Source organism: Macaca fascicularis, chromosome 7 (assembly GCF_037993035.2).
Source record: "Macaca fascicularis isolate 582-1 chromosome 7, T2T-MFA8v1.1".
In the NCBI taxonomy this organism is placed as follows: domain Eukaryota; kingdom Metazoa; phylum Chordata; class Mammalia; order Primates; family Cercopithecidae; genus Macaca; species Macaca fascicularis.
Genome location: NC_088381.1, coordinates 91768376 through 91792458, shown reverse-complemented (window position 1 = coordinate 91792458; position 24083 = coordinate 91768376). Strand labels below are relative to the sequence as shown.

General features: G+C 44.4%; 1 protein-coding gene across 5 annotated transcripts; it reads right to left on the bottom strand.

Annotated features, from left to right (window-relative positions):
- Positions 1–7569: 7569 nt before the first annotated feature.
- Positions 7570–22867, bottom strand: LOC102133978 (dehydrogenase/reductase SDR family member 4). 5 transcript variants are annotated; one of them, XM_005560912.3, is made up of 8 exons: positions 22686–22867; positions 21397–21574; positions 16836–16937; positions 10702–10772; positions 10551–10602; positions 10122–10256; positions 9595–9650; positions 7570–8084 (listed from the first exon to the last, which is right to left on the bottom strand). In XM_005560912.3, the coding sequence occupies exons 1-8, from the start codon at positions 22811–22813 to the stop codon at positions 7970–7972; spliced, it is 837 nt and encodes a 278-aa protein (XP_005560969.3). In that variant the 5' UTR covers positions 22814–22867; the 3' UTR covers positions 7570–7969. The 5 variants fall into 5 exon arrangements, 4 of the variants coding, with proteins under 4 accessions (XP_005560969.3, XP_065403552.1, XP_073853239.1 ...); XR_012415639.1 differs by lacking the exon at positions 10702–10772; XM_065547480.1 differs by lacking the exon at positions 16836–16937.
- Between the last annotated feature and the right edge of the window lie 1216 nt (positions 22868–24083).

The following is a 24083-nucleotide window of genomic DNA, read 5'->3' as shown; positions in this document are numbered from 1 at the left end:
AACTGTTTATCATGAATGCAGAATGTGGGCCAACTCACTTCTGCACCTGCCACCAGGAGGTTTGCTGAGGGCAATCACTCCCTGGTGCTGTGCTCCTTGAGGTTATCTACTGCAACATCTGGAGGCTACTGTTCAAAGAACGCAGTCATGCAAGCCTGCACTAAGTCAAGCAGCTGACTGACAACCACCCGTTTCTCCCTACCTCCTTTACTCAATAAATACAAAGGGCTGTAGAAACTCAGGGCCCTTGTTCACTAGAAGCAAGGAGCCCCCAACCCCTTCTTCCAAATATACTCATCTTTGTCTTTATTCCTGCATTAATATTCTTTTGTTCAGTCCACCAAGGACTGCGGCATTTTAAATTCGTTTTTTTGTTTGTTTGTTTGTTTGTTTTTTTGAGATGGTGTCTTGCTCTGTCACCAGGCTGGAGTGCAGTGGCACAATCTCGGCTCACTGCAGCCTGTTCTTCCCGGGTTCAAGTGATTCTTCTGCCTCAGCCTCCTGAGTAGCTGGGACTACAGGTGCACACCACCTCACCCAGCTAATTTTTGGGTTTTTAGTAGAGATGGGGTTTCACCATGTTGGTCAGGATCGTCTCGATCTCGACCTAGTGATCTTCCTTCCTTGGCCTCCCAAAGTGCTGGTATTACAGGCATGAGCCACTGTGCCCGGTCAGGTGTTTTAAATTCTATATGTGAAATCAGAGTGAGTGATGACAACCTCAATCACTGTCTGTGTTGTATAGTTACATTTCATTTTTCTGGCATTTTTGGGGGATTGATAGTTTTCACATAAATCAATTTTCTCTGAATTGGAATTTTAACTTTCAGGATCATTGTGTTTTTCAAATCAACACATCTATTCATTAAATTATAAAAATAACACATGCTCATTATTTTAAAAAGGGATAAAAAGTTACGTGAAAACTGAAAGGTAACTCTTCCTTATGGTTCCTTTACCTTTTTCCCATATAGCTCTTGGCTTTGTGTATCCTTCCAGAAGTTTCCTATACATTTACATGCATTTTTCTTCTAAAAATTGTTTCACAAATGAGATGACACTATACATACTGTCCTTCAAATTGCTTTTCTTTTATTTCTCCCATGTTCCAACCCCCACTTTTTTATTTCTTTTTTAAAATTTTTTTCTTTTTTAAAATTATTATACTTTAATTTCTGAGATACATGTGCAGAACTTGCAGGTTTGTTATATAGGTATAAACGTGCCATGGTGGTTTTCTGCACCCATCAACCCATCATCTACATTAAGTATTTTTTCAAATGCTCTCCCTCCCCTAGCCCCCCATGCTGCCGACAGGCCCTGTTGTGTGATGTTCCCCTCCCTGTGTCCATGTGTCTCACTGTTCCACTCCCACTTATTAGTAAGAACTTGCAGTGTTTGTGTTAGTTTGTGTTAGTTTGCTGAGAATGATGGTTTCCAGCTTCATCCATGTCCCTGCAAAGGACATGAACTCATCCTTTTTTATGGCTGCATAGTATTCCATGGTGTATATGTGCCACATTTTCTTTATCTAGTCTGGTGTTGATGGGCATTTGGGTTGGTTCCAAGTCTTTGTATTGTGAACAGTGCTGCAAAAAACATACATGTGCATGTATTTTTATATTAGAATGATTTATAATCCTTTGGGTATATACCCAGTAATGGGATTGCTAGGTCAAATGGTATTTCTGGTTCCAGATCCTTGAGGAATGGCCACACTGTCTTCTGCAATGGTTGAACTAGTTTACATTCCCACCAACAGTGTAAAAGTGTTCCTCTTTCTCCATCTCCTTTCCAGCATCTGTTGTTTCCTGACATTTTAATGATTGCCATTCTAACTGGTGTGAGATGGTATCTCCTTGTAGTTTTGATTTGCACTTAGATTCTGGATATTAACCCATTGTCAGATGGATAGATTGCAAAAATTTTCTCCCATTCTGTAGATGGCCTGTTCACTCTGATAGTTTCTTTTGCTGCGCCGAAGCTCTTTAACTAGGTCCCCTTTGTCTATTTTGGCTTTTGTTGCCATAGCTTTTGGTGTTTTAGTCATGAAGTCTTTGCCCATACTTATGTCCTCAATGGTATGGCCTCAGTTTTCTTTTAGTGTTTTTATGGTTTTAGGTCTTACATTTAGGTCTTTAATCCATCTGGAGTTAATTTTTTTATAAGGTGTAAGGACGGCGTCCAGTTTCAGATTTCTGCATATGGCTAGCCAGTTTTCCCAACACCATTTATTAAATAGGGAATCCTTTCCTCATTGCTTGTTTTGGTCAGGTTTGTCAAAGATCAGATGGTTTTAGATGTGTGGTGTCATTTCTGAGGCCTCTGTTCCATTCCATTGGTCTAGATATCAGTTTTGGTACCAGAACCATGCTGTTTTGGTTACTGTAGCCTTGCAGTATAGTTTGAAGTTAGGTAGCATGATGCCTCCAGCTTTGTTCTTTTTGCTTAGGATTGTCTTGGTTATATGGGCTCTTTTTAGGTTCCATACGAAATTTAAAGTAGCTTTTTCCAATTCTGTGAAGAAAGTCAATGGTAGCTTTTTGGGGACAGCATTGAATGTATAAATTACCTTGGGCAGTATGGCCATTTTCATGATATTGATTCTTCCTATCCACGAACATGGAATGTTTTTCCATTTGTTTGTATCCTCACTTATTTCCTTGAGCAGTGGTTTGCAGTTCTCCTTGAAGAGGTCCTTCATGTCCCATGTAAGTTGGATTCCTAGGTATCTTATTCTCTTTGTAGCAATTGTGAATGGGAGTTCACTCATGATTTGGCTGTCTATTATTGGTGTATAGGAATGCTTGTGATTTTTGCACATTGATTTTGTGTCCTGAGACTTTGCTGAAGTTGCTTATCAGCTTAAGGAGATTTTGGGCTGAGATGATGGGGTTTTCTAAATAGACAATCATGTCATCTGCAAACAGGGACAATCTGACTTCCTCTTTTCCTAATTGAATACCCTTTATTTCTTCCCCTTGCCTAAGTGCCCTGGCTGGAACATCCAATACTATGTAGAATAGGAGTGGTGAGGGAGGGCATCCTTGTCTTATGCCAGTTTTCAAAGGGAATGCTTCCAGTTTTGCCCATTCAAATAGTTCTTATTATTTTGAGATGCATTACATCTATTCCTAGTTTATTGAGAGTTTTTAGCATGAAGGGGTATTCAATTTTGCCAAAGACTTTTCTGCATCTATTGAGATAATCATGTGGTTTTTTATCCCTGCTTCTGTTTATGTGATGGATTACATTTATTGATTTGCGTATGTTGAACCAGCCTTGCATCCCAGGGATGAAGCCAACTTGATCGTGGCGGATAAGCTTTTTGATGTGCTGCTGTATTCAGTTTGCCAGTATTTTATTGAGGATTTTCGCAATGATGCTCATCAGGGATATTGGCCTAAAATTATCTTTTTTTGTTGTATCTCTGCCAGGCTTTGTTATCAGGATGATGCTGGCCTTATAAAATTAGTTAGGATTCCTTCTTTTTGTATTTATTGTAATAGTTTCAGAAGGAATGGTACCAGCTCCTCTTACTACCTCTGGTAGAATTCAGCTGTGAATCCATCTGGTCCTAGACTTTTTTTGTTTGGTAGGCTATTAATTATTGCCTCAGTTTCAGAACCTGTTATTAGTGTATTCAGTGAATCAACTTCTTCCTGATTTAGTCTTGGGTGGGTGTATTTGTCTGGGAATGTATCCATTTCTTCTAAGTTTTCTAGATTATTTGCATAGAGATGTTTGTAATATTCTCTGATGGTAGTGTGTATTTCTGTGGGATCAGTGGTTATATTCCCTTTATCATTTTTTATTGTGTCTATTTGATTCTTCTTTTCTTTCTTAGCAGTCTTGCTAGCGGTCTATCTATTTTGTTGACCTTTAAAAAAAAACCCAGCTCTTGGATTCATTGATTTTTTGAAGTTTTTCTTTTTGTGTGTCTCTGTCTCCTTCAGTTCTGCTCTGATCTTAGTTATTTCTTGTCTTCTGCTAGCTTTTGAATTTTTTTGCTCTTGCTTCTCTAGTTCTTTTAATTTTAAGGTTAGGGTGTTGAGTTTAGGTCTTTCCTGCTTTCTCTTGTGGGCATTCAGTGCTATAAATTTCCCTCTACAAACTGCTTTAAATGTGTCCCAGAGATTCTGGTATGTTGTGTCTTTGTTCTCATTGATTTCAAAGAACATCTTTACTTCTGCCTTCGTTTTGTTATTTACCCAGTAGTCATTCAGGAGCAGGTTGTTCAGGTTGTTCAGTTTTTATGTAGTTGTGCAGTTTTGAATGAGCTTCTTAATCCTGAGTTCTAATTTGATTGCACTGTGGTCTGAGAGAGAGTTTGTTGTGATTTCTGTTCTTTGACATTTGGTGAAGAGTGTTTTACTTCCAATTATGTGGTCAATTTCAGAATAAGTGTGATATGGTGCTGAGAAGGATATATATTCTGTTGATTTGGGGTGGAGAGTTCTGTAGATTTGTATTACACCTGCTTGGTCTAGAGCTGAGTTCAAGTCCTGGACATCCTTGTTAATTTTCTGTCTAATATTAACAGTTGGGTGTTAACGTCTCCCATTATTATTGTGTGGGAGTCTAAGCCTCTTTGTAGGTCTCTAAGAACTTGCTTTACGAATCTGGGTGCTCCCGTATTTGGTGCATATATATTTAGGATAGTTAGCTCTTCTTGTTGAATTGATCCGTTTACCATTATGTGATGACTTTCTTTGTCTCTTTTCATCTTTGTTGGTTTAATGTCTGTTTTATTAGAGACTAGGATTGCAACCCCTGCTTTTTTCCCCTTTCCATTTGTTTGGTAGATCTTCCTCCATCCCTTCATTTTAAGCCTACGTGTGTCTTAGCACATGAGATGGGTCTTCTGACTATAGCCCACCAATGGGTCTTGACTCTTTATCCAATTTGCCAGTCTGTGTCTTTTAATTGGGCATTTATCACATTTACATTTAAGGTTAATATTGTGATGTGTGAATTTGATCCTGTCATTATGATGTTAGCTGGTTATTTTGCCCATTAATTGATGCAGTTTCTTCATAGCATTGATGATCTTTACAATTTGGTATGTTTTTGCAGTGGCTGGTACCGGTTGTTCCTTTCCATGTTTAGTGCTTCCTTCAGGAGCTCTTGTAAGGCAGGCCTGGTGGTGACAAAATCTCTCAGCATTTGCTTGTTTGTAAAGGATTTTATTTCTCGTTCACTTATGAAGCTGGTTTGGCTGGATATAAAATTCTAGTTTGAAAAATATTTTCTTTCAGGATGTTGAATATTGGTCATGACTGTCTTCTGGATTGTAGGGTTTCTGCTGAGAGATCCCCTGTTAGTCTGATGGGCTTCCCTTTGTTGGTAACCCAACCTTTCTCTCTGGCTGCCCTTAACCTTGGTGAATCTGACAATTATGTGTCTTGAGGTTGCTCTTCTTAAGGGGTATGTTTGTGGTGTTCTCTGTATTTCCTGAATTTGAATGTTCCTTTTTTCTCTTTTTGTCTGTAATATTGTCTTCTGACTTTAATTAATTTGACATTCAATCACTGATATCCTTTCTTCCACTTGATTGAATTGACTATTGAAGCTTGTGTATCCTTCATGAAGTTCTCGTACTGTGGTTTTCAGCTCCATCAGGTCATTTAAGCTCTTCTCTACACTCTTTATTCTAGTTAGCCATTTGTCTAACCCTTTTTCAAGGTTTTTTAGCTTCTTTGCGATGGGTTAGAACATGCTCCTTTAGCTCGGAGAAGTTTGTTATTATTGACCTTCTGAAGCCTGCTTTTATCAACTCTTCAAACTCATTCTCCATACAATTTTGTTCCCTTGCTGGCGGGGTCTTGTATTCTGTTGGAGGAGAAGAGACTTTCTGGTTTTTGGAAGTTTCAGCCTTTCTGCTCTGGTTTCTCCCATCTTTGTGGTTTTATCTATCTGTGGTCATTGATGTTGGTGACCTATGGATGGGGTTTTGGTGTGGTTGTCCTTTGCTATTCTGATGTTGATACTGTCCTTTGCTGATGTTGATGCTATTGGTTTCTGTTTGTTAGTTTTCCTTCTAACTGACAGGCCCCTCAGCTGCAGGTCTTTTGGAGTTTGCTGGAGGTCCACTGCAGACCCTGTTTGCCTGGGTATCACTAGCAGAGGCTGCAGAACAGCAAATATTTTTGCCTGATCTTTCTTGTGGAAGCTTGGTCCCAGAAGGGCACCCACCTGTAGGAGGTGTCTGTCGACCCCTACTGGGAGGTGTCTCCCAGTCAGGCTACACGGGGGTCAGGGACCCACTGGAGGAGGCAATCTGTCCATTATCAGAGCTCAAATGCCGTTCTGGGAGAACCACTGGTCTCTTCTGAGCTGTCAGGCAGAGAAGCTGAAGTCTGCAGAAGCTGTCTGCTTCCTTTTGTTCAGGTATGCCCTGCCCCCTGAGGTGGAATCTAGAGAGGCATAGGCCTTGCTGAGTTGAGGTGGGCTCCGCCCAGTTCGAGCTTCCCTGTGACTTTGCTTACACTGAGCATAGAACTGCCTACTCAAGCCTCAGTAATGGCGATCGTCCCTCCCTCGTCAAGCTCCAGCTCCAGCGGGGGATGCTCCAGAAATATGAATGCCCAGACTAGGATACAGGGGGTGCCTTGGAACCGGGATGCATGGCGTGGCGTGGGGGGGTGCGTGTGAGGCACCGGGCTGGGGTGCACCGCGGGTAGGAACACGCTGGGTCTGGGATGCTCCCGGACTGACAGTCCCAGAGACCGAGGCAGCATCTTACCTTAAAACTCGCGGGTGAGCTCCACGCTGGGCTTGGCCATGGGCTCCAGCCGTTGAGGCTGCTGCAGAGGAGCCGCCGCCACCCCTGCAGCCGGGGAGCCGGGACACATGCTAGACTACGCTTTGATAGGGGCGCTGAGCGCTGCAGTAGTTGCAGAGCCCGCTCCCGTCAGGGGCGGCTGCATAAGCGCTCCTCTCCCGCGCCTCTTAGCGCCGCTCTCCCGCCCCGCCCGGGGAATTGCCGGACTGAGCATGCGCGCCGCGCTGCCGAGTCGGGTGAGACCCCAGGCCGCTGGCCTCTACCCCTCTCCTGGGCTCCAGCATGAAAGGCCCGGCGCGCATAACCTGGTGTCCGGGCCTTCGGGGGTAGCGTTCCCCCTTTCCGTGTACTCAGTCCTCGGGCCGTGAGCAGAACTCATTTCTTTTGTTTGTCGGTCTGCGTACCTTGCAGGGCCTTTTACTATTCCCCACTGGCTCAGGACCCGTCCAGCTTGTCCTTGCTGACTCGGGAGGGAACTCGGAAACTAGGGCCATGCTGGGAGAGAACCTGGCGGGATCTGGGAGGCAAGGGGCGGGGAGGTGTTAGAGAGTTCATCCTTCCCCACCCTCGCCAGCCTGGCCCTGCCTCAGGGATTCCCGTGGCGTCCTGGCAGTTCCCGTGCCACCTTCCTTCCAGTTGGCAGCTCTGCAGACACCTCCACCCCTGCACATCACGCTCAGGTCCTGGAGACAGGGAGGAGGGCTGGGGGATCCAGAGATCCAGCCTGGCCAGACTTCTGCTCTCTGCTCAGCTAAGCACCCCACACTGAGAAATGAACACGTGGATTCGAAGCCGCGCAATCATCTGCATTTTATTTGCGCTTCATTTGCAAGTTGTTAATTTGCAACTCTGCTCCTTCCACTCCAGCTTCCTTCTCTCCCATCTCCCCTCAAATTCCCCAGTGGCCTGGGCAAAAAATATCTGTTGGTCTTTGCCAAGGTAGACTCAGCCTTGTCAGCAGGCTGTGTTCTCAGGGGAGGCCTTTACCCAAGGCCACAGCAACAGCAGGAATCCTGAGTAAGACGCCAACTTGACGGCAGGGAAGGCTGGATCTTGTCACAGGGCAGAATTCATTTTGTGAGGTGAACAGTAAGGTGAGCAGAGGTGGAAAAGGCCAGTTTATGAATGCAGGAACAGCACCAGGAGCTAAAGCCCAAAACTGCCCCGTGGGCTGTCTCCGGGTCCTCAGAGGCGGGTTGGGGTTCCTCCACCCACCACCACTGTCTCCCCAGTGATGTAGCTGGCATCTTCAGAGCACAGGAAAGACACGATGCCAGCACAATCCTCTGGCTCGCCTAACCTGGGGAATAGGGGAAGAAAGGAAGGGAGTAAAAATAAAATAGTTCTGGCCCCGTCACCTGGGACACAGGGAATGAAGTTTGCTTAATCAAGAATTATCAGATGACTTTTCAGGATCAGTGTACAAGCTTTCTGCCTATCAAATAGGGTTACCATGAGGATATGCTGTTATAATTTAGTAGAAGCATACTGTACTCTGCAAAAACCATTACCCATAATATTCAAATACTATGGAAACATACTGTTTTATAGAGAGCTCAGGACACCAAGATCCAAAGTTATATAGATAAAATGGTGAGCAATTATTTCATACTTCAAAAAAAAATGGTTTCACATGTGCACACACTAAAGTATCAGGGAGTCTGTGTGACAGTAAATGGTGTGTTTAAAATGATTCCATTTGTACAGGTTCAACTTACAGACGACCTTTCCAGGAATCTATACTTGTCCCTTAAAGTCAGGTTCATTTGGTGAGAATGTGCTAATTCTTATTTTGTCAGCGATTGCATAGTTAGGGGACACTTTAATCTGCCTGCCATAGTATGCTCTAGAGGTGGGCAGAGTGAGTAGCTTAAACCTAGAAGGGCTGAATTAATGGTTCTTCATTCTAGCTGTATCTTGCAATCATTTGAGAAGCTTAAACAAAAAAAGAAAAGACAAAGAAAAACAAAAGCCCAGATGGTCAAGTCCTACCTTGGACCAATTAAAAAAGAATCTCTGGGAGTGGGCGGGGCCTGAGCACCTGCAGTTTAAAAAGCTCCACAGGTGATTCTAATGTGAATCCAGGATTGAGCTACATGGGCTGGATCATTCATTGGAGCTCTAGGATGACAATCCCGTGACTTATAAACCAGGCCTGTAGCTGATGCCTGACATCAGAATGGCTTTGGGAAAATTTGGGATGTCTGGACCAGTACAGAGTTAGGCATTGCTGGCATTTGTCCTTGAGGGACAAGATGGAGGAAGTAGATAGTGCCCTGAAGCCAGAAGGTAAAGAGAGGCGGGGAACTTAGAGGAAAGTGAGCTCAACAAAGGTGCTTGAACAGTTCACCCAGCTCACTGGGGAAGAAAGTAACTCCTTAGGCAAGGGGAGTTTGGGGCTTAGTAAAGCTCTTCATTCTTTTCATTTGGATTGTAGATCATCAACCTGAGTTTTGTAAACATGTGTCATTATTCATGGGAACTAAAAATGCATGGTTTTGGTTTTGGTCCCTGGTCTCCAAGGATGCTCAGAGGTGGAGGCAATCCCCCAGATGGAGAGAGGACTCAGGGCTTCTCCCAGAGCTTTGCACTCCTGAAACCCTGATATCTCTGAGTTTACTTTTTGAAAGGGAAGCTGACTTCTTGCTCAGGCCACTGCAGTGTTAGTGTTTATGAATTTGTGGTCTGTGAGGCAGAGGAGAGCCTGCCTGTGTTATCTGTGGGACTGAGACAGCGGGCTGTGGGCTGCTAGAGACCAGACCTTTCCATCCCCATGCCTTTTAGGGCCCTTGATCCCATGACAGTTTTACCTTCTTATCTGCAGGGTTTCTTTCATTCTTTCCTCTTTTTCCTTGTCCATCCAGAACTGCAGGAAGAAGGGAAATCTCTTTATGTTTAAGAAGAGGAAAGTGAGGAACAAAAAAGAAAGAAACTGCCCGTCCTCATGGCAACAGAAAGTAAGGATGGAAAGACTTCCCTCTTTCACTTCCTATTTTTTTTTCTAGCTCCCAGCTCTCCCCACTGCCCTCATGTGTTTCATTTGTTTCAGGTTCTAGTGATGCATTTTGCTGCATCTCTCCAATTCTCATCCATGGAAGGAGAGAGGAAACAGTGTGAGTAGAGTCTGAATACCTCAGTCTCCACCCTATGCCTTAGGAATGGTGTGACTGGAGTCTGGCTTGGAAAGGGCAGCTGGTACAGAGAGGGAATATGGAAAAACCCAGGGAAGGAGAACGGAGTGGTTGAGAGTTCAGGAATCAGGTACTGGGCTTCCCCGTCCAAGAAGATGGATGCCTTTTAAGGGGTTCCAGTGGGATGCAGAGCTCTCCTTCCTCACCATCCTGCTGAAGCTGGTCTTGATAAGTCCAGGTGCTAGGCAGTTCACCCTAATGTTCCTTGGGGCCAGTTCTATGGCCAGGGTCTTGGTGAGGCCCAGCAAAGCTGTTTTACTGACATTGTAAGGAGTGAAGCCCTGGAGATAGAAAACAATGGGTTAGACTCATAATTTCCAGGTCACTCTGGGTTCTAATAACTAGATATAAAGGGCAGTGCTCAACAGGGATCTCCTGTAATGGAGGGGCACAGTTAGGAAACTGTCTTGTGGCTAAACCTCCCTTAGGTTACGGTTTGTGGAGGCAAGGCATCTATTTTGTGGGCAGGGACTTGGTGGTGTGATTCTAAAAGGGGACACAAACTTCTTTGGGTAACAGGTGGGGTGGAAAGATGTACAGAATGGGATGGAAGGGGCAGTCAAAAGGGTTCTTACAGGAGATGGACTGAAGGCTGCTATGGAGGCCACCATCACCACTGAGCCGCCTCTGGAAAAAGAAGAGAGCTGACGGTCTTCCCATTATGGACCACTGCCCTCAGCCCGTGTGGGGTCCCATCTCACCCAGGCTCTCCCTCACTCTCTGTACCCTCGTTTCTCCATTTCTGGCACCACTGCCTTTGTCATCAGGGCTGGGGCCTTCACATTAATGTCCAGAGTCTGAAGCCAAGAGAAGAAGGGGAAACAGCATGAGTGAAGAGCACTGGAGGAGGCATGGCAATGAGGAGTTAGAGTGGGTTCCTAGGATGTTTGTCAGAGCTGACGAAGATCTTAGGATGATTCAGCTGCATCTTGCACATGAAGAAACTGAGGTTCAGGGAGAAGTAGCTCTCACCAGCTGCTCAGCTAGATAATGATACATTAGGTTCAGGTGAGAAAAAATGGAGCCTGGTTCATCTTGTTTCGTCACCAGCCAAGTATGATGTGGCCCAGAAGGGGCCTAAATCCTCAGGGCTCCTTTGGATTTGAGCTGCGTTTTCTGCGTTTCTTCAAAGTAGGGAAAGTCTGCAATTGTCAGCCTCCTGGACCTGCCCTAGAGTGGGCCATGGTTCTCAGGGAAAATGTGGCCTGACCTTGGATACCTGGGGTTGTTCTAGCACTTCTCTGGCTTCTGTGCTTAGGGAGTGAGATGCTCTTGGCCCTCTAGGATGGACTGCCTGGCTAGACCTGATTAGAAAGTGGGATCATGAGGAGGCACCTTCTGGGGAAGCTGGGGGACAGGCTATAATCAGAATCCCCACATCCATAATGTAAAACAAATGTGTTACATTGTTCTAGACAACTGCTTATATTAAAATATTTCAGTCTTACAGAAAAATTGGTAATAGAAATACAACGAATATCTGGAGATCGTTCACTTAGATTCACCAATTGTTCACATTGTGTTCCATTTGTCCTCTCTGTAGATCTGTACAGTTTTTTAAATGAACCACTGAAACTCAGTTGCAAGTTTTCTGTAAGATTTTATATAATACAATGAAAAATTACTAAGAACACAAATAAAAAAATAAAAATGTAAATTCAAAAAAAGTAACTCAGGGCTGGTCCTGGTGGCTCATGCCTGTAATCCCTGTGCTTCGGGAGGCCAAGGTGGGTGGACCACTTTGAGGTCAGGAGTTTGAGACCAGCCTGGGCAACATGGCAAACTTCGTCTGTACTAAAAATACAAGAATTAGCCGGATGTGGTAGCGTGTGCCTGTAGTCCCAGCTACTCAGGAGGATGAGACGGCAGAATAGCTGGAACCCAGGAGGTGGAGGTTGCAGTGAGCTGAGATAGCACCACTGCACTCCAACCTGGGGAATAGTGTGAGGCTCCATCACAAAAATAAATACATAAAATAAGTAAACTCAGTTGCAGATATTACAATGCTCTATCCCTAAATACTTATCATACATTTCCAGAGAGTAACGATGTTCTTTTACACAACCATAATCTGTTATCACAACCAAGAGTCTGACAATGATGATAATGCTATCTAATATATGGGCCTCATTTGTCCCCCAAATGTGTGTTGTGTTTTTTAAAGTCCAGAGCTCAATGAAGGATCAGCCATTATGTTTGCATTTGATGTACTGTGATAGTTTAAAAGATATATAAAAGAAAAGTTATAGACACATCTCATTTTATTATGCTTTGCAGATACTGTGTGTTTTCTTTTTTTTTTTTACAAATTGAAGTTTCATGGCAACCCTGCGCTAATTAGAGCCATTTTTCCAATGGCATGTGCTGACTTTGTCTCTGGGTCACATTTCAGTAATTCTTGGAATATTTCAGACTTTTTCATTATTATTATATCTGTTATGGTGATCTGTGATCTTTCATGTTTTTATTATAATTGTTTTGGGATACCACAAACCACACCCAGAAAAGAAGGTGAACCTAATCGATAAATGTTGTACGTTCTGACTGCTCTGCCGTTCTCCCATCTCTCTTCCTCTCTGTAGGCCTCCATATTCCCTGAGACAGATTTATATTGAAATTAGACCAATTAATAACCATATAATGGCCTCTAAGTGTTCAAGTGAAAGGAAGAGTCACACATCTTGCACTTTAAATCAAAGGCTAGAAATAATTGAGCTTAGTGAGGAAGGCATGTTGAAAGCTGAGGCAGGCTGAAAGCTAGGCCATGTGCACCAGTTAGCCAAATTGTGAGTGCAAAGGAAAAATTCTTGAAGGAAATTAAAAGTGCTACATCTGTGAACACATAAATGGTAAGAAAGCAAAACAGCTTTATTGTTAATATAGAGGGAAAGTTCTAGTGTTCTGGATAGAAGATCAAACTAGCCACAACATTCCCTTAAGCCAAAGCCTAATCAGAAAAAGGCCCTAACTTTTTAATTCTTTGAAGGCTGAGAGAGGTGAGGAAGCTCCAGAAGAAAAGTTGGAAGCTAGCAGAGGTTGGTTCATGAGGTTTAAGAAGCCATCTCTGTAACATAAAAGTGCAAGGTGAAGCAGCAAGTGCTGATGTAGAAGCTGCAGCAAGTTATCCAGAAGATCTAGCTAAGATCAGTGATGAAGGCGGCTACACCAAACAATAGGTTTTCCTGTAGATGAAACAACCTTCTAGTGGAAGAAGGTGCCCTGTAGGGCTTTAATGGCTAGAGAGGAGAAGTCAACGCCTGGCTTCAAAACTTCAAAGGACAGGCTTATTCTCTTGTTAGGGTCTAATGCAGCCAGTGACTTTAAGTTGAAGCCAATGCTCATTTACCATTCTGAAAATTCTATAGCTCTCAAGATTTATGCTAAATCTACTCTGCCCATGCTCTATAAATGGAAAACAAAGCCTGAATAAGAGTACATTTGTTTATAGCATGGTTAACTGAACATTTAAAGCTCAATGTTGATAGCTACTGCTCAGAAAAAGATTCCTTTCAAACTATTACTGCTCATTGACAATGCAACTGGTCAGTCAAAAACTCTGATGGAGATGTACAAGGAGATTAATGTTGTTTTTATGTCTGCTAACACAACGTCCATTCTGTAGTCCATGGATCAGGGGGTACCTCTGACTTGCAAGTCTTATTATTTAAGAAATACATTTTGTAAGGCTGTAACTGCCATAGATAGTGATTCCTCTGATGGATCACAGCAAAGTTAACTGACACCTTCTGAAAAGGATTCACCATTCTAGATGCCATTAAGAATATTTGTGATTCATGGGAGGAGGTCAAAATATCTACATTAACAGGAGTCTGGAAAAAGTTGATTCCAACCCTCATGGATGACGTGGAGGGGTTCAAGACTGCATCAGAGGAAGGAACTGCAGATGTGGTGGAAATAGCAAGAGATCCAGAAGTAGAGCCTGAAGATGGGACTGCATTGCTGCAATCTCACGACAAAATGTAAACGGCTGAGGAGTGGCTTCTTATGGATAAGCAAGGAAAGTGGTTTCTTGGGATGGAATCTATTTCTGGTGAAGATGCCACGAACATTGTTGAAATCACAACACGAGATTTAGAATATTACATGAACTTAGTTGATTAAGCAGTGGCAGAGTTTGATAGGATTGACTCCAATTTTGAAAGAAGCTCTACTGTGGGTAAATGCTATGAAACAGCATTGCATGTTACAGAGAAATCTTTTGTGAAAGGAAGAATCAACTGATGTGGCAAACTTCACTGCTGGCTTATTTGAAGAGATTGCCACAGCCACCCTAGCCTTCAGGAACACCACCCTAAGTCAGCCACCATCAATGTGGAGACAAGACCCTCCACCAGCAAAAAGATTACAGCTTCTGAAGTCTCAGATGATTGTTAGCATTTTTTAGCAATAAACTATTTTAAACTTTAGATACATATATATATATATATATATATATTTTTTTTTTTTTTTTTTTTTTTTTTGAGACGGAGTCTTGCTCTGCCGCCCAGGCTGGGGTGCAGTGGCCGGATTTCAGCTCACCGCAAGCTCTGCCTCCCAGGTTTATGCCATTCTCCTGCCTCAGCCTCCTGAGTAGCTGGGACTACAGGCGCCCGCCACCTCACCCGGCTACTTTTTTTTGTATTTTTTAGTAGAGACGGGGTTTCACCGTGTTAGCCAGGATGGTCTCGATCTCCTGACCTCGTGATCCGCCCGTCTCGGCCTCCCAAAGTGCTGGGATTACAGGCTTGAGCCACCGCGCCCGGCCCGATACATATATATATTTTAAGAGATAATACTACTGCTCATTTAATAGACTACCATTAGATGACCATTATAGTGTAAACATAACTTTTATATGCACTGGGAAACCAAAAAATTCATGTGACTGGCTTTATTATAATATTGAATTTATTGTGGTGCCTGGAACCAGACCCACAATATCTCCGAGGTGTGCCTGTACTTAGTGTAAAACTGACTTTCATATGGTCTCTATTCAGACTGTTCACGAAAGATGTTCCTCTATTTTAAAGAGTATAAGAATCTGGCTGGGTGCGGTGGCTCGTGCCTGTAATCCCAATACTTTGGGAGGCCAAGGTGGGGAGATCTGTTGAGGCCAGGAATTTGAGACCAGCCTGGGCAACACAGTGAAACCCCATCTCTAATAAAAATACAAAAAATTAGCCTGGTGTGGTGGCACATGCCTGTAGTCCCGGGTACTTCAGGAGCTGAGGTTGAACCTGGGAGGCAGAGGTTGCAGTGAGCTGAGATCGCACTACAGCACTCCAGCCTTGGTGACTCAGCAAGGAAAAAAGAAATGAAAAAAAAAAAAAAAAAAAAGAAAAAGGCTAAAAAGACAGGGCAAGACTGTCTAAGAAAAGAAAGAAAGAAGCCAACCTTAAATGGTTAGCAGCAAATCTTTGGGTAGTTTTGAAGAAAAGATGGTTTAAGAAAGAGAAGTCATTTTGATGATAATTCCTAAGAAGGAAGGTTTTGTTGTCATTGTTGTTGTTGTTGTTTTTAATATAAACAAAAGGTCTCGTTGTGTTGCCCAGACTTCGCTCAAACTAGCTCATCTAGAATCAAAAACTAGCTCAATGAAGAACATTTTAGCACTTTGGTCTTTATGTGTATGAAACACTAGTAAATAAATCATAGTATTTTCACAACCTGATACTTTAGTGTTGAGAAATTTTTGATGACATCTGATATAGTTGGTATGTTTGTGCCCTCTAAGTCCCATGTTGAAATGTGATCACCAATGTTCAAGGTGGGACCTGGTGTGAGGTGTTTGGGTCACGGGGGTGGATCCCTTATGAATGTCTTGGTGCCCTGCCTGTGGCAATGAGTGAGTTCTCACTCTATTAGTTCATGCCAGGACTAGTTGTTTAAAACAGACTGGTTTCTCTCTCTTGCTTCCTCTCTTGCCATGTGACACCCTGCTCCCTTTTTCCTTCTGCCATGATTGTAAGCTTCCTGAGGCCTCATCAGAAGCAGATACTGGCACCATGCTTCTTGTACAGTCTGCAGTATTGTAAGCCAAAACAAACTTCTTTTCTTTATGAATTGCCCAGCTCAGGTATTCCTTTATAGCAACACAGAACAGACTAATACAACATCAGAGTAAAAAGCAAAACCATGAGAAATCATAAAAAATTAGCATTTCCAAATCATGTGGGAATATTAACCTTAATAAACAAAAACAAATATTTTAATTAAAACTTTGTAATTAAATATGTGTGAAATATATTATGAATATAATGTAATTATACATTTTCACATAAAACCCAATATTCTACCACTTGAATTTAGACATCCGGATCTCAGATTTTCTTGACATTGCAGCTAAGAAGAAACTAGTATGGGTTTTTATTTTTTATTTTTAAAGGGTGTATGTTATAAAGTGGCAACTGCTCATTTCACCAGAATCAGTATTTTAAATAACTAGCAGCATTTAATATTTCCCAACTAATAAAAAAGATTACTTTTTGTCCACTGAAAGGGGACAGGTGGGTGTGTAAATTTAAGTGTTGTAGTTGTTGGCATATTAGCTGCTATGTCTCTGTTGGAAATCAGCCACGTAGAAGAGCATACTGGGGAAGAAGCCTGGGGAGGGGAGTAGACTACAGAGAGTGAAGAGCAAATAGGAGCAGTCAGAACTAGGAGTAGCAGAAATGAATAAGAAGGGCAGGGATAGAGCTACCCCCGCCCCCCGCCCTTTACCAGGTGTGCTCCACGTGTGTGGCACATGGCAAAGAGTCCTCACATTTACACTGCCCTTGACAAACACATTCTAAAAGCAGATGGAGTTTGTACTGAATGTGTTCTGAGGCCCGCCCCCTGCTGATTTAATCCCCTCTCACCTTGTCCCACACCTCCTCGGTGATATCCATTAGGCTTCCAAAGAAAGGGTTGACAGCAGCATTGGAGACTAGGATATCGATACCTCCATGAAGCTTCACAGCCTAGAGAGAGGGGGTGAGGTCTGGACCAGGGCTGCAGTAAGTAAGGGAGGTGCATTTACCCATGTTGATAAAAACTTGCTTTTGAGTTATGCCCTGTGGTTCACGCCTGTAATCATGGCACTTTGGGAGGCCAAGGTGGGCGGATCACTTGAGTTGAGGAGTTTGAGAGAAGCTAGAGCCACATAGCGAGACCTTGTCTTTATATTAAAAAAAAAAACAATGACAACAAAACCTTCCTTCTTAGGAACTATCATCAAAATAAGTTCTCTTTCCTAAAACATCTTTTTTTTTTTTTTTTGAAAACTACCCTAAGATCTGCTGCTAACCATTTAAGGTTGGCTTCCTTCTTTCTTTTTTAGACGGAGTCTTGCTCTGTCACCCAGGCTGGAGTACAGTGGCATGATCTCAGCTCACTGCAGCCTTGATCTACTGGGTTCAAGCCATCCTCTTGCCTCAGTCCCCAAAGTAGTCGGGAGTATAAGTACTTGCCACCACACCCCGCCAATTTTTGTATTTTTTGTAGAGACAGGGTCTTGCCCTGTTGCCAAGGCTGGTCTGGAACTCCTGAGCTCAAGCCATTCACCTGCCTCAGTATCCGAAATTGTTACAGGTGCGAGCCACCAGGAAGTTTGTCTTATATTTTTTTGCAGTCTTTTCTTCCCACCTCCTATTCTTCTAAGGCTGTCTCTGACCCTTTGCGCTTTTCTTTACACTTGCCCTTTGGGACGCTCCTTCATTCTCATGATTTCAAGTCTCACCTCAAAATCTATTTCTAGACCCCTCCTCTTCCTTTCACAGTGAGTTCCACCCCCATTTCTCCAAGTGCTTACTGTCCAGTTCTCCTTGAATAAGTTACCCTTATCTCAAAGTCAATCTGTCCACACTTACCTGAATGGAAAAACGGGCTTAAATAGAGCTGAAGAAAGTTACCCTGGAGGGGCCTTTGAGATCATCTATTCCAATGTCCTTAAGGTGGAGATGATGAAACAGGTTCTGGGAATTTTCTCAAGACCATATAGTTCAGTAGTGACACACTGAGGGTAGCTAAGAACAGGAAGCCTGCTTATTCTGTGTTTGGGAAAGTGATTTGCTCAGGGCACAAAGCTAGTTAGTAGTGGAAGAACTGAGGTCAGTCTCCCATTCTGTAGCACACCGCTAATTCATAAGAGCCCTCTGAAAGTGAGTTGGGGTCATTAGGAAACTGGCTGCCCAGGAGAGCCATGATGGGAGAAGATACCAGCCTGAATTTAAAGCAATTCCATATTTAGTTATGATGTCATTTTCCCTGTCTCTGTCTCTCTCTTTTGACCTGAAGGCATGAAAGATTCAAGGTAGAAACTGACATTTAAACTGAGAAAGCCAAGAAAGGCAACATCTCACCTCCTTAATAAGGTATAAGTAGGTAGTGAGGCGTGTGCTAGAGTAATGAATGGCCAAGCAGAATCTGCCAACAAGAGTTTTCAGTACAAAGTGACCCTGAAACCAGACTTTACATTTGCCCGGAACTGGCAATTTTGATGCCTTGGGCAAGTAGCAGTACATGGGCCCTTGGTCAACTTTGTGCTTCAGACTTGGCACACAGAGGGGTGTTACTAACAATTTACACCATCTGCTAGCTTCCCGTTTTAACTAATTATTCTTGTTAACTAGGTGCTAAACTCAGTTGTTTCTAGATGGTTGAAGGAATGCCTGGGCTGTCAATGTGTAAATCTAATAAAATTTACAGTCAAATAATCTTTTAAAACCAGTATTAATACTTTCCTGCACCCTTTAAAATTTGGCATAAAGCCCAGTCACCTGCCTTGGTTTTGTCTAAGTCTCACCAATGGACTTGTTACCAGGGAGGTGCAGAGTAAGTTAATAAGTGATGTGCGCTGTGCTGAGTTCACATGTTTTTGGGCTGGGTGAGGACAGTGGATTGCTCTAGAATCACCTGGAGACATTTTCTACTCTGCAGTATACCTCATGCCTGTAGTCCTAGCCACTTGGGAGGCTGAGGTGGCAGGATTGCTTGAGTTCAGGGGTTGGAGGTTACAGTGAGCTATGATCATGCCACTGCACTCCAGCCTGGGAAACAGAGTGAGGCCTTGTCTTTGGAAAAAAAAAAAGTATCTAAGTCTTGTTCTAAATTGTGTGATCACTACACTAAAGCGGTTAGGAGCTGTTTGCTCTGTGTTCTGATAGTTATACATTTTTAAGAAAAAATATAATCAAGCAGATAGGCAGCTAATCTGGTTTCCGCTTACCACACACTTAGAAGCTTTGTGGTGCAGATGAGGAGGCCACTGGGTAGTAACCATTCTCAGGGCAGTGGCTTTTCTCATTGCAGGGTAACATGTGGCAATTGGCAGAAGACATTTCAAATAGCTGACAAGTATTCTATCATTCTCCTCTCTGACAATGGTCACACAAACTACCTGAGAGTCATTTTTGACTTCGCTCGTGTTTCCCACTTTTTGACATGTGGTTGGAAAATCTTGGTCCGTTCCCACTAAATGTCTCTTGGGCACATCTGTTCCGGTCCCACCACCACTGCTCTAAACCTGGATGACAGCAACAGCTTCCTCACTGATACCCTGGATTCAGTGTCTTCTTTGTATATCCTTCCTACCAGAGCCAGATTATCTTTCTTAATAACCATCTTTCTCTTGCTCAAAACCTCACATGGCTTCTTATTTGCTATAAGGATGTCTAAACATATCCTTTTAAGGTCCTTAACATATCCTTTTAAGAAGCTATTGCCGGGTGCGGTGGCTCATGCCTGTAATCCCAGCACTTTGGGAGGCCGAGGGGGCGGATCACCTGAGGTGAGGAGTTCAAGACCAGCCTGGCCAATATTGTGAAACCCCATCTCTACTAAAATACAAAAATTAGCTGGACGTGGTGGTGGATGCCTGTAATCCTAGCTACTTGGGAAGCTGAGGCATGAGGATTGCTTGAACCTGGAGGCTGAGGTTGCAGTGAGCTAAGATTGTGCCATAGCACTGTAGCCTGGGCAACAAGAGTGAAACTCTGTCTCAAAAAAGAAAAAGAAAAAAAGGATATGGAGGCCCATGGCCTCTATCTTTCCAATGCAGCCCCTTTCCTAGCAGTACTTCTAAGCCTGTGCTCTCCACTGTGGACTGACAGCGCTCCTCTCTTTCCTTCAGTTCCTTCTTGGCTGTCTGCTCATTTTGCGGAGTTATCTGGAACCTCATCTCTATTCCATCTGTCCATTCACATTTATTCCTAATAATAAATAATTCCTAAAAATTAGCTCAAGTACCACTTCTGGGCTAGGCCTGTAGGCCTTGTTAAGTGAACCTAGTGGGGGTCACAGGATGTTTTTCCAGCAGGATTTTGACATTAAATTGCTACTTACATGTCATATAGTTAGTGCTAATTGACCCAGACTCCCAAACAGCTCTTTCCACTATCAGGATCAAGTCCCCAATCTTAGGCTGTGTTCACCAGCCTAGGCCAGGCTTTTTTGGACTCATATTTGTGACTCTCTTGGACTCACATTTGGTTCTTTCCAATGCACATCTGAGCATTTGCCAGACAGTTCCTTAAAAACGGAATTACCCTATACAGTCTACCACACTACTGTCTACTATTGTTAAGATCCTCCTCTTCTAAGAAGATTATGCAAATTATTTCTGCCAACCTTCCAATCTGTTAGCACAATCCCGTACTATCCATTTTTGGGTAGATTCTCCCTTCCACTCTGGGGAATAAAGTGTGTCCTGAGCCTCAAGGGAAGAGGAGCTTCCTTTGTTGGATGGTTCATATTTTCTTCAGCAGCGGCAAGGCTGGTGTCCACTACTAACTGTGACATTGACTTATATACTTTCTTTGAGACTAAAGTCCAGGACCTGGTAGTCCATAGCCAGCCAATAAAGGAAGGGAGCTTGGGAGGTCTGGGTTGAATCACGGCTCTTTCCTTACTGGCTGTGGGACCTTAGGAAGTAGCTCCAGCTATCTGAGCCAGTCTCTGCAGACTGAGAGAATAGTCCTTGCCTTGCTTGGGTTGTTGTCAGGCCTAGAGACAACCTGTGTAAGGCTCTGAACACAGGAAATGGCACATAATAAGTGGCTGAAACATGGTGGGCTGCTTCCTGAGGTTCCCAGGGACTTGACTCTATAAGCTGAAGAATAGGGGATTGTTTATTAGCTCATGGGTGGGAACATCTATTTTGTGATTGTATTTACCCTTCTCATCTGTCCAATTAGATGGAAAATTACTAGAGAACCAGTACCAACTGTTTCTTTGGGGTACTCAAGGGATGATGCAGGGTTGAAGCATTAGAATGTTTTAAAATTCTCTGACTGAGATGGGATGATTCTCTGAAGTTAGTTTATGAACATAACAGAAAGGCACACAGTAAAAATGTGCTGCTATCCAGGAAAGCAGGGAAGGAGGATCAGGCTGGCTCCCTTTTCCACTTCCTGGCTCTGTGCCTATTTCCCTGCAGCTCACGGTAGCCACCAGCCGCTCCCGGTCCTCCGCCTTCCCCACATGGCACACGGTGCCCGTCACGCTCAGCCCTTCCCCCTGCAGCGTGGCCACCGCCTGGTCCACATTCTGCTGCTTCCGGCTGCTGACGACCACGTGGGCCCCGTCCTGGGCCAAACGCCGGGCAATGGCAAAGCCGATCCTGTGAGCAGAAAGAGACAAAGACTGTCAAGGCCTGTGCAGGGGAAGAGGTGGACAGCATGGGCTCTGAAGACTGCTCGGGTTTGAATTCTGGCTCTTTCTCTATATGATCTCCACGTGTCTCTTCTATGTGTAAAACAGGCTTAATGGCACGGCCATTTTTGGCACTCATTTACTTTTTCTTATGACCTGGACCACAGCCTCAGTTCCCAAGAACTTACATCACTTTCTACAGTTCCCACCATGGGTGACAGGCTTCATCCCCTGTTGGGACTGAGAGGTAAGAAATGAGCTGGGTGTGCAGCAGCCACTTCCATGATTTGAGGGTCTCACTCAGAACAGCTTTGCCCCCAGGTTTCTTTCTTACTAGTCTACAACATTCTCAAAATTCTATCCTTAGTTACTTTTTGGGAACATCTATTTTGTGAAAAGATGGTCTCCGGTCAGAAATGTAAATATTTCCTTTGGAGGAAGAGTTACACATTCTGCACTTGTCAGTCGTTAGCATTTTACCTACGTTTGTATTTTAGTTTTGTGGAGAGCTGGCATCTAGCAAAGTGCTGTAGAAATGAGAACCAAGACAGACAAGAGTGGTGGGTGAGGAACAGGCTGGACAAGGTAGGCCTAGATGTACCGACCTAAACAAAAATCTTGACACATGGCTCTTGTGTCCCATCTAGGTAAGGGGGGGAGGTCCCGGGAGACTTTCTCGTGCCCAAATAGAGTGTCTGGTACATTTTCATAAAGCTGGAGGCCTTGGGATAGGATTTTGAAATCCAGATTCCCTTGGATTTCTAGTTTCTGGTTTTCCCGGACACTAGGTGGAGCTGGTTGACTGGGGCAGCCCAGAACACTGCCGGGACCAGAAAGATGGGTCTGCACAGAGGTGATACAGTTGTGCCAGAGGCAGCAGGGACGCGAACCTGGCAAGGGAGGGTCCAGGGCCAGGGGATTCGGAGGGGCTTCAGGCGGACCACGCGGCTGCTTTTTTCCAGGGTCAGATTTTGGCCGCGTGTGAGGTCTGAGAACAGGGGCACCGGAGGCCGAGGATGAGAGGCCAGTGCCTGTTTCCAGGCAGCCAGGGCCTCAGAAACTCCCGCCGGAGCACTCACCCGTCGGTGGAGGCGGTTACCAGGGCCACCTTATTCGCGAGCGGGTCCCGGCGGGTCATCCCGGAGCTGGCCATCCGCACCGAATTCCAAGCCCGGACACAGAGGTCTAGCAGCCCCGCCTTGTGCATGGCTCAGACCAGCAAGTCTGGGTTCCACTCCTTCCAGCGGAGGTGACAGAGAGTAGGGCGAAGGGCAGGACCAAGGGCTAAGGGCAGGACGAAGGGCGGGCCGCTTCCCTGCCCGCCCCCTCCCTGTCCTTGGCCCGCTGGAAGTCCTCTGTGGAGGCGCTCGCCTCCCTCCGCCGCTGCTCCCCGCAGCCAGCTACGTTCCGCCCGACTGGGGCTTGCCTTCCCGGGCTAGCTGGTGACCAAAGCGCTCTCTGTTCAAGTTTTCTATAGGGCTCGCCCCTCCCCTGGCCCCTGCAGGAACCCGCAGACTTTGGCCGCTGCCCTTCTACATCTCCTTGCTCACGTTTTTCTTCTGCGGGAAGTGGGGGTTTTGAGTTGCTTTTGCTTCTTCAGAATTTCTTCTCCAAGAAAGTCTGGGTCAATGTATGTGATAGCCCACAGTAGGACAAATGTTTTGAGACTGCCCGTGGAGGTGAGTCCTGTGGTCCTTATAGAGTCCACCAGGTGAGGCTGGAGGAGCCTGGGAGAGATGTGATAGGGAGTAGCTGCACCAGGTCTGGCACTGCCCTTCACTCTGCCCAAGGTCTCCTCCATCTTCATGGGCCCTGGAGGGCAGACTATGGTCATTGACCAAACAGTATCTCACATCCCTCTCCAAAGGGACTTCCTCCTTTACAGGGGCTAAGTGCTAGAGAGGAGGCTGCAGAGTCCCTGGAGCAGTGGTGGAAATGCTGAGAACTGGGGGCACTCACGTTTTGCCTAACCACTATGTCCCCAGGTCTTAGCCTCCATCCTAGTTCAGTAAATATTTGTTGAATGCAAAATCTCTTTATGAACTGTAAGCTATAAGCACATAGTAGTTACTGCCACCATGTAGTGATTATTTTTGGTGCCCTGGGCCAGACTCTTCATCTGTAAATTACTGAGGGTATGGAGTAGATGATGAATAAAGTCCTTACTAGCTATAAATTCTGTGTCCAAGACTTCAGCCTCCACTTCTGCTATGTGGGCTGAAGTGATCTCCCTCCTGGGTTTCTGGGAGAATCAATAAATGTGGATGGCTTATGGTGCACTGTAGAAAGGCCCCAACAGATCCAGATGCAAGCATCAGAATTGGTTTAACCCACTGGCCTCCAAAGGCCAGACTGAGAAGCAGTGCTGGTCCATGACAACGTCTTCACTAGTTCAAGGCAAAATGACAAAATACAGACATTACAGTGAGTTTTACAAAGCTAAGCTTATTTAACAGTCCTTTATTGTGGAGTATACA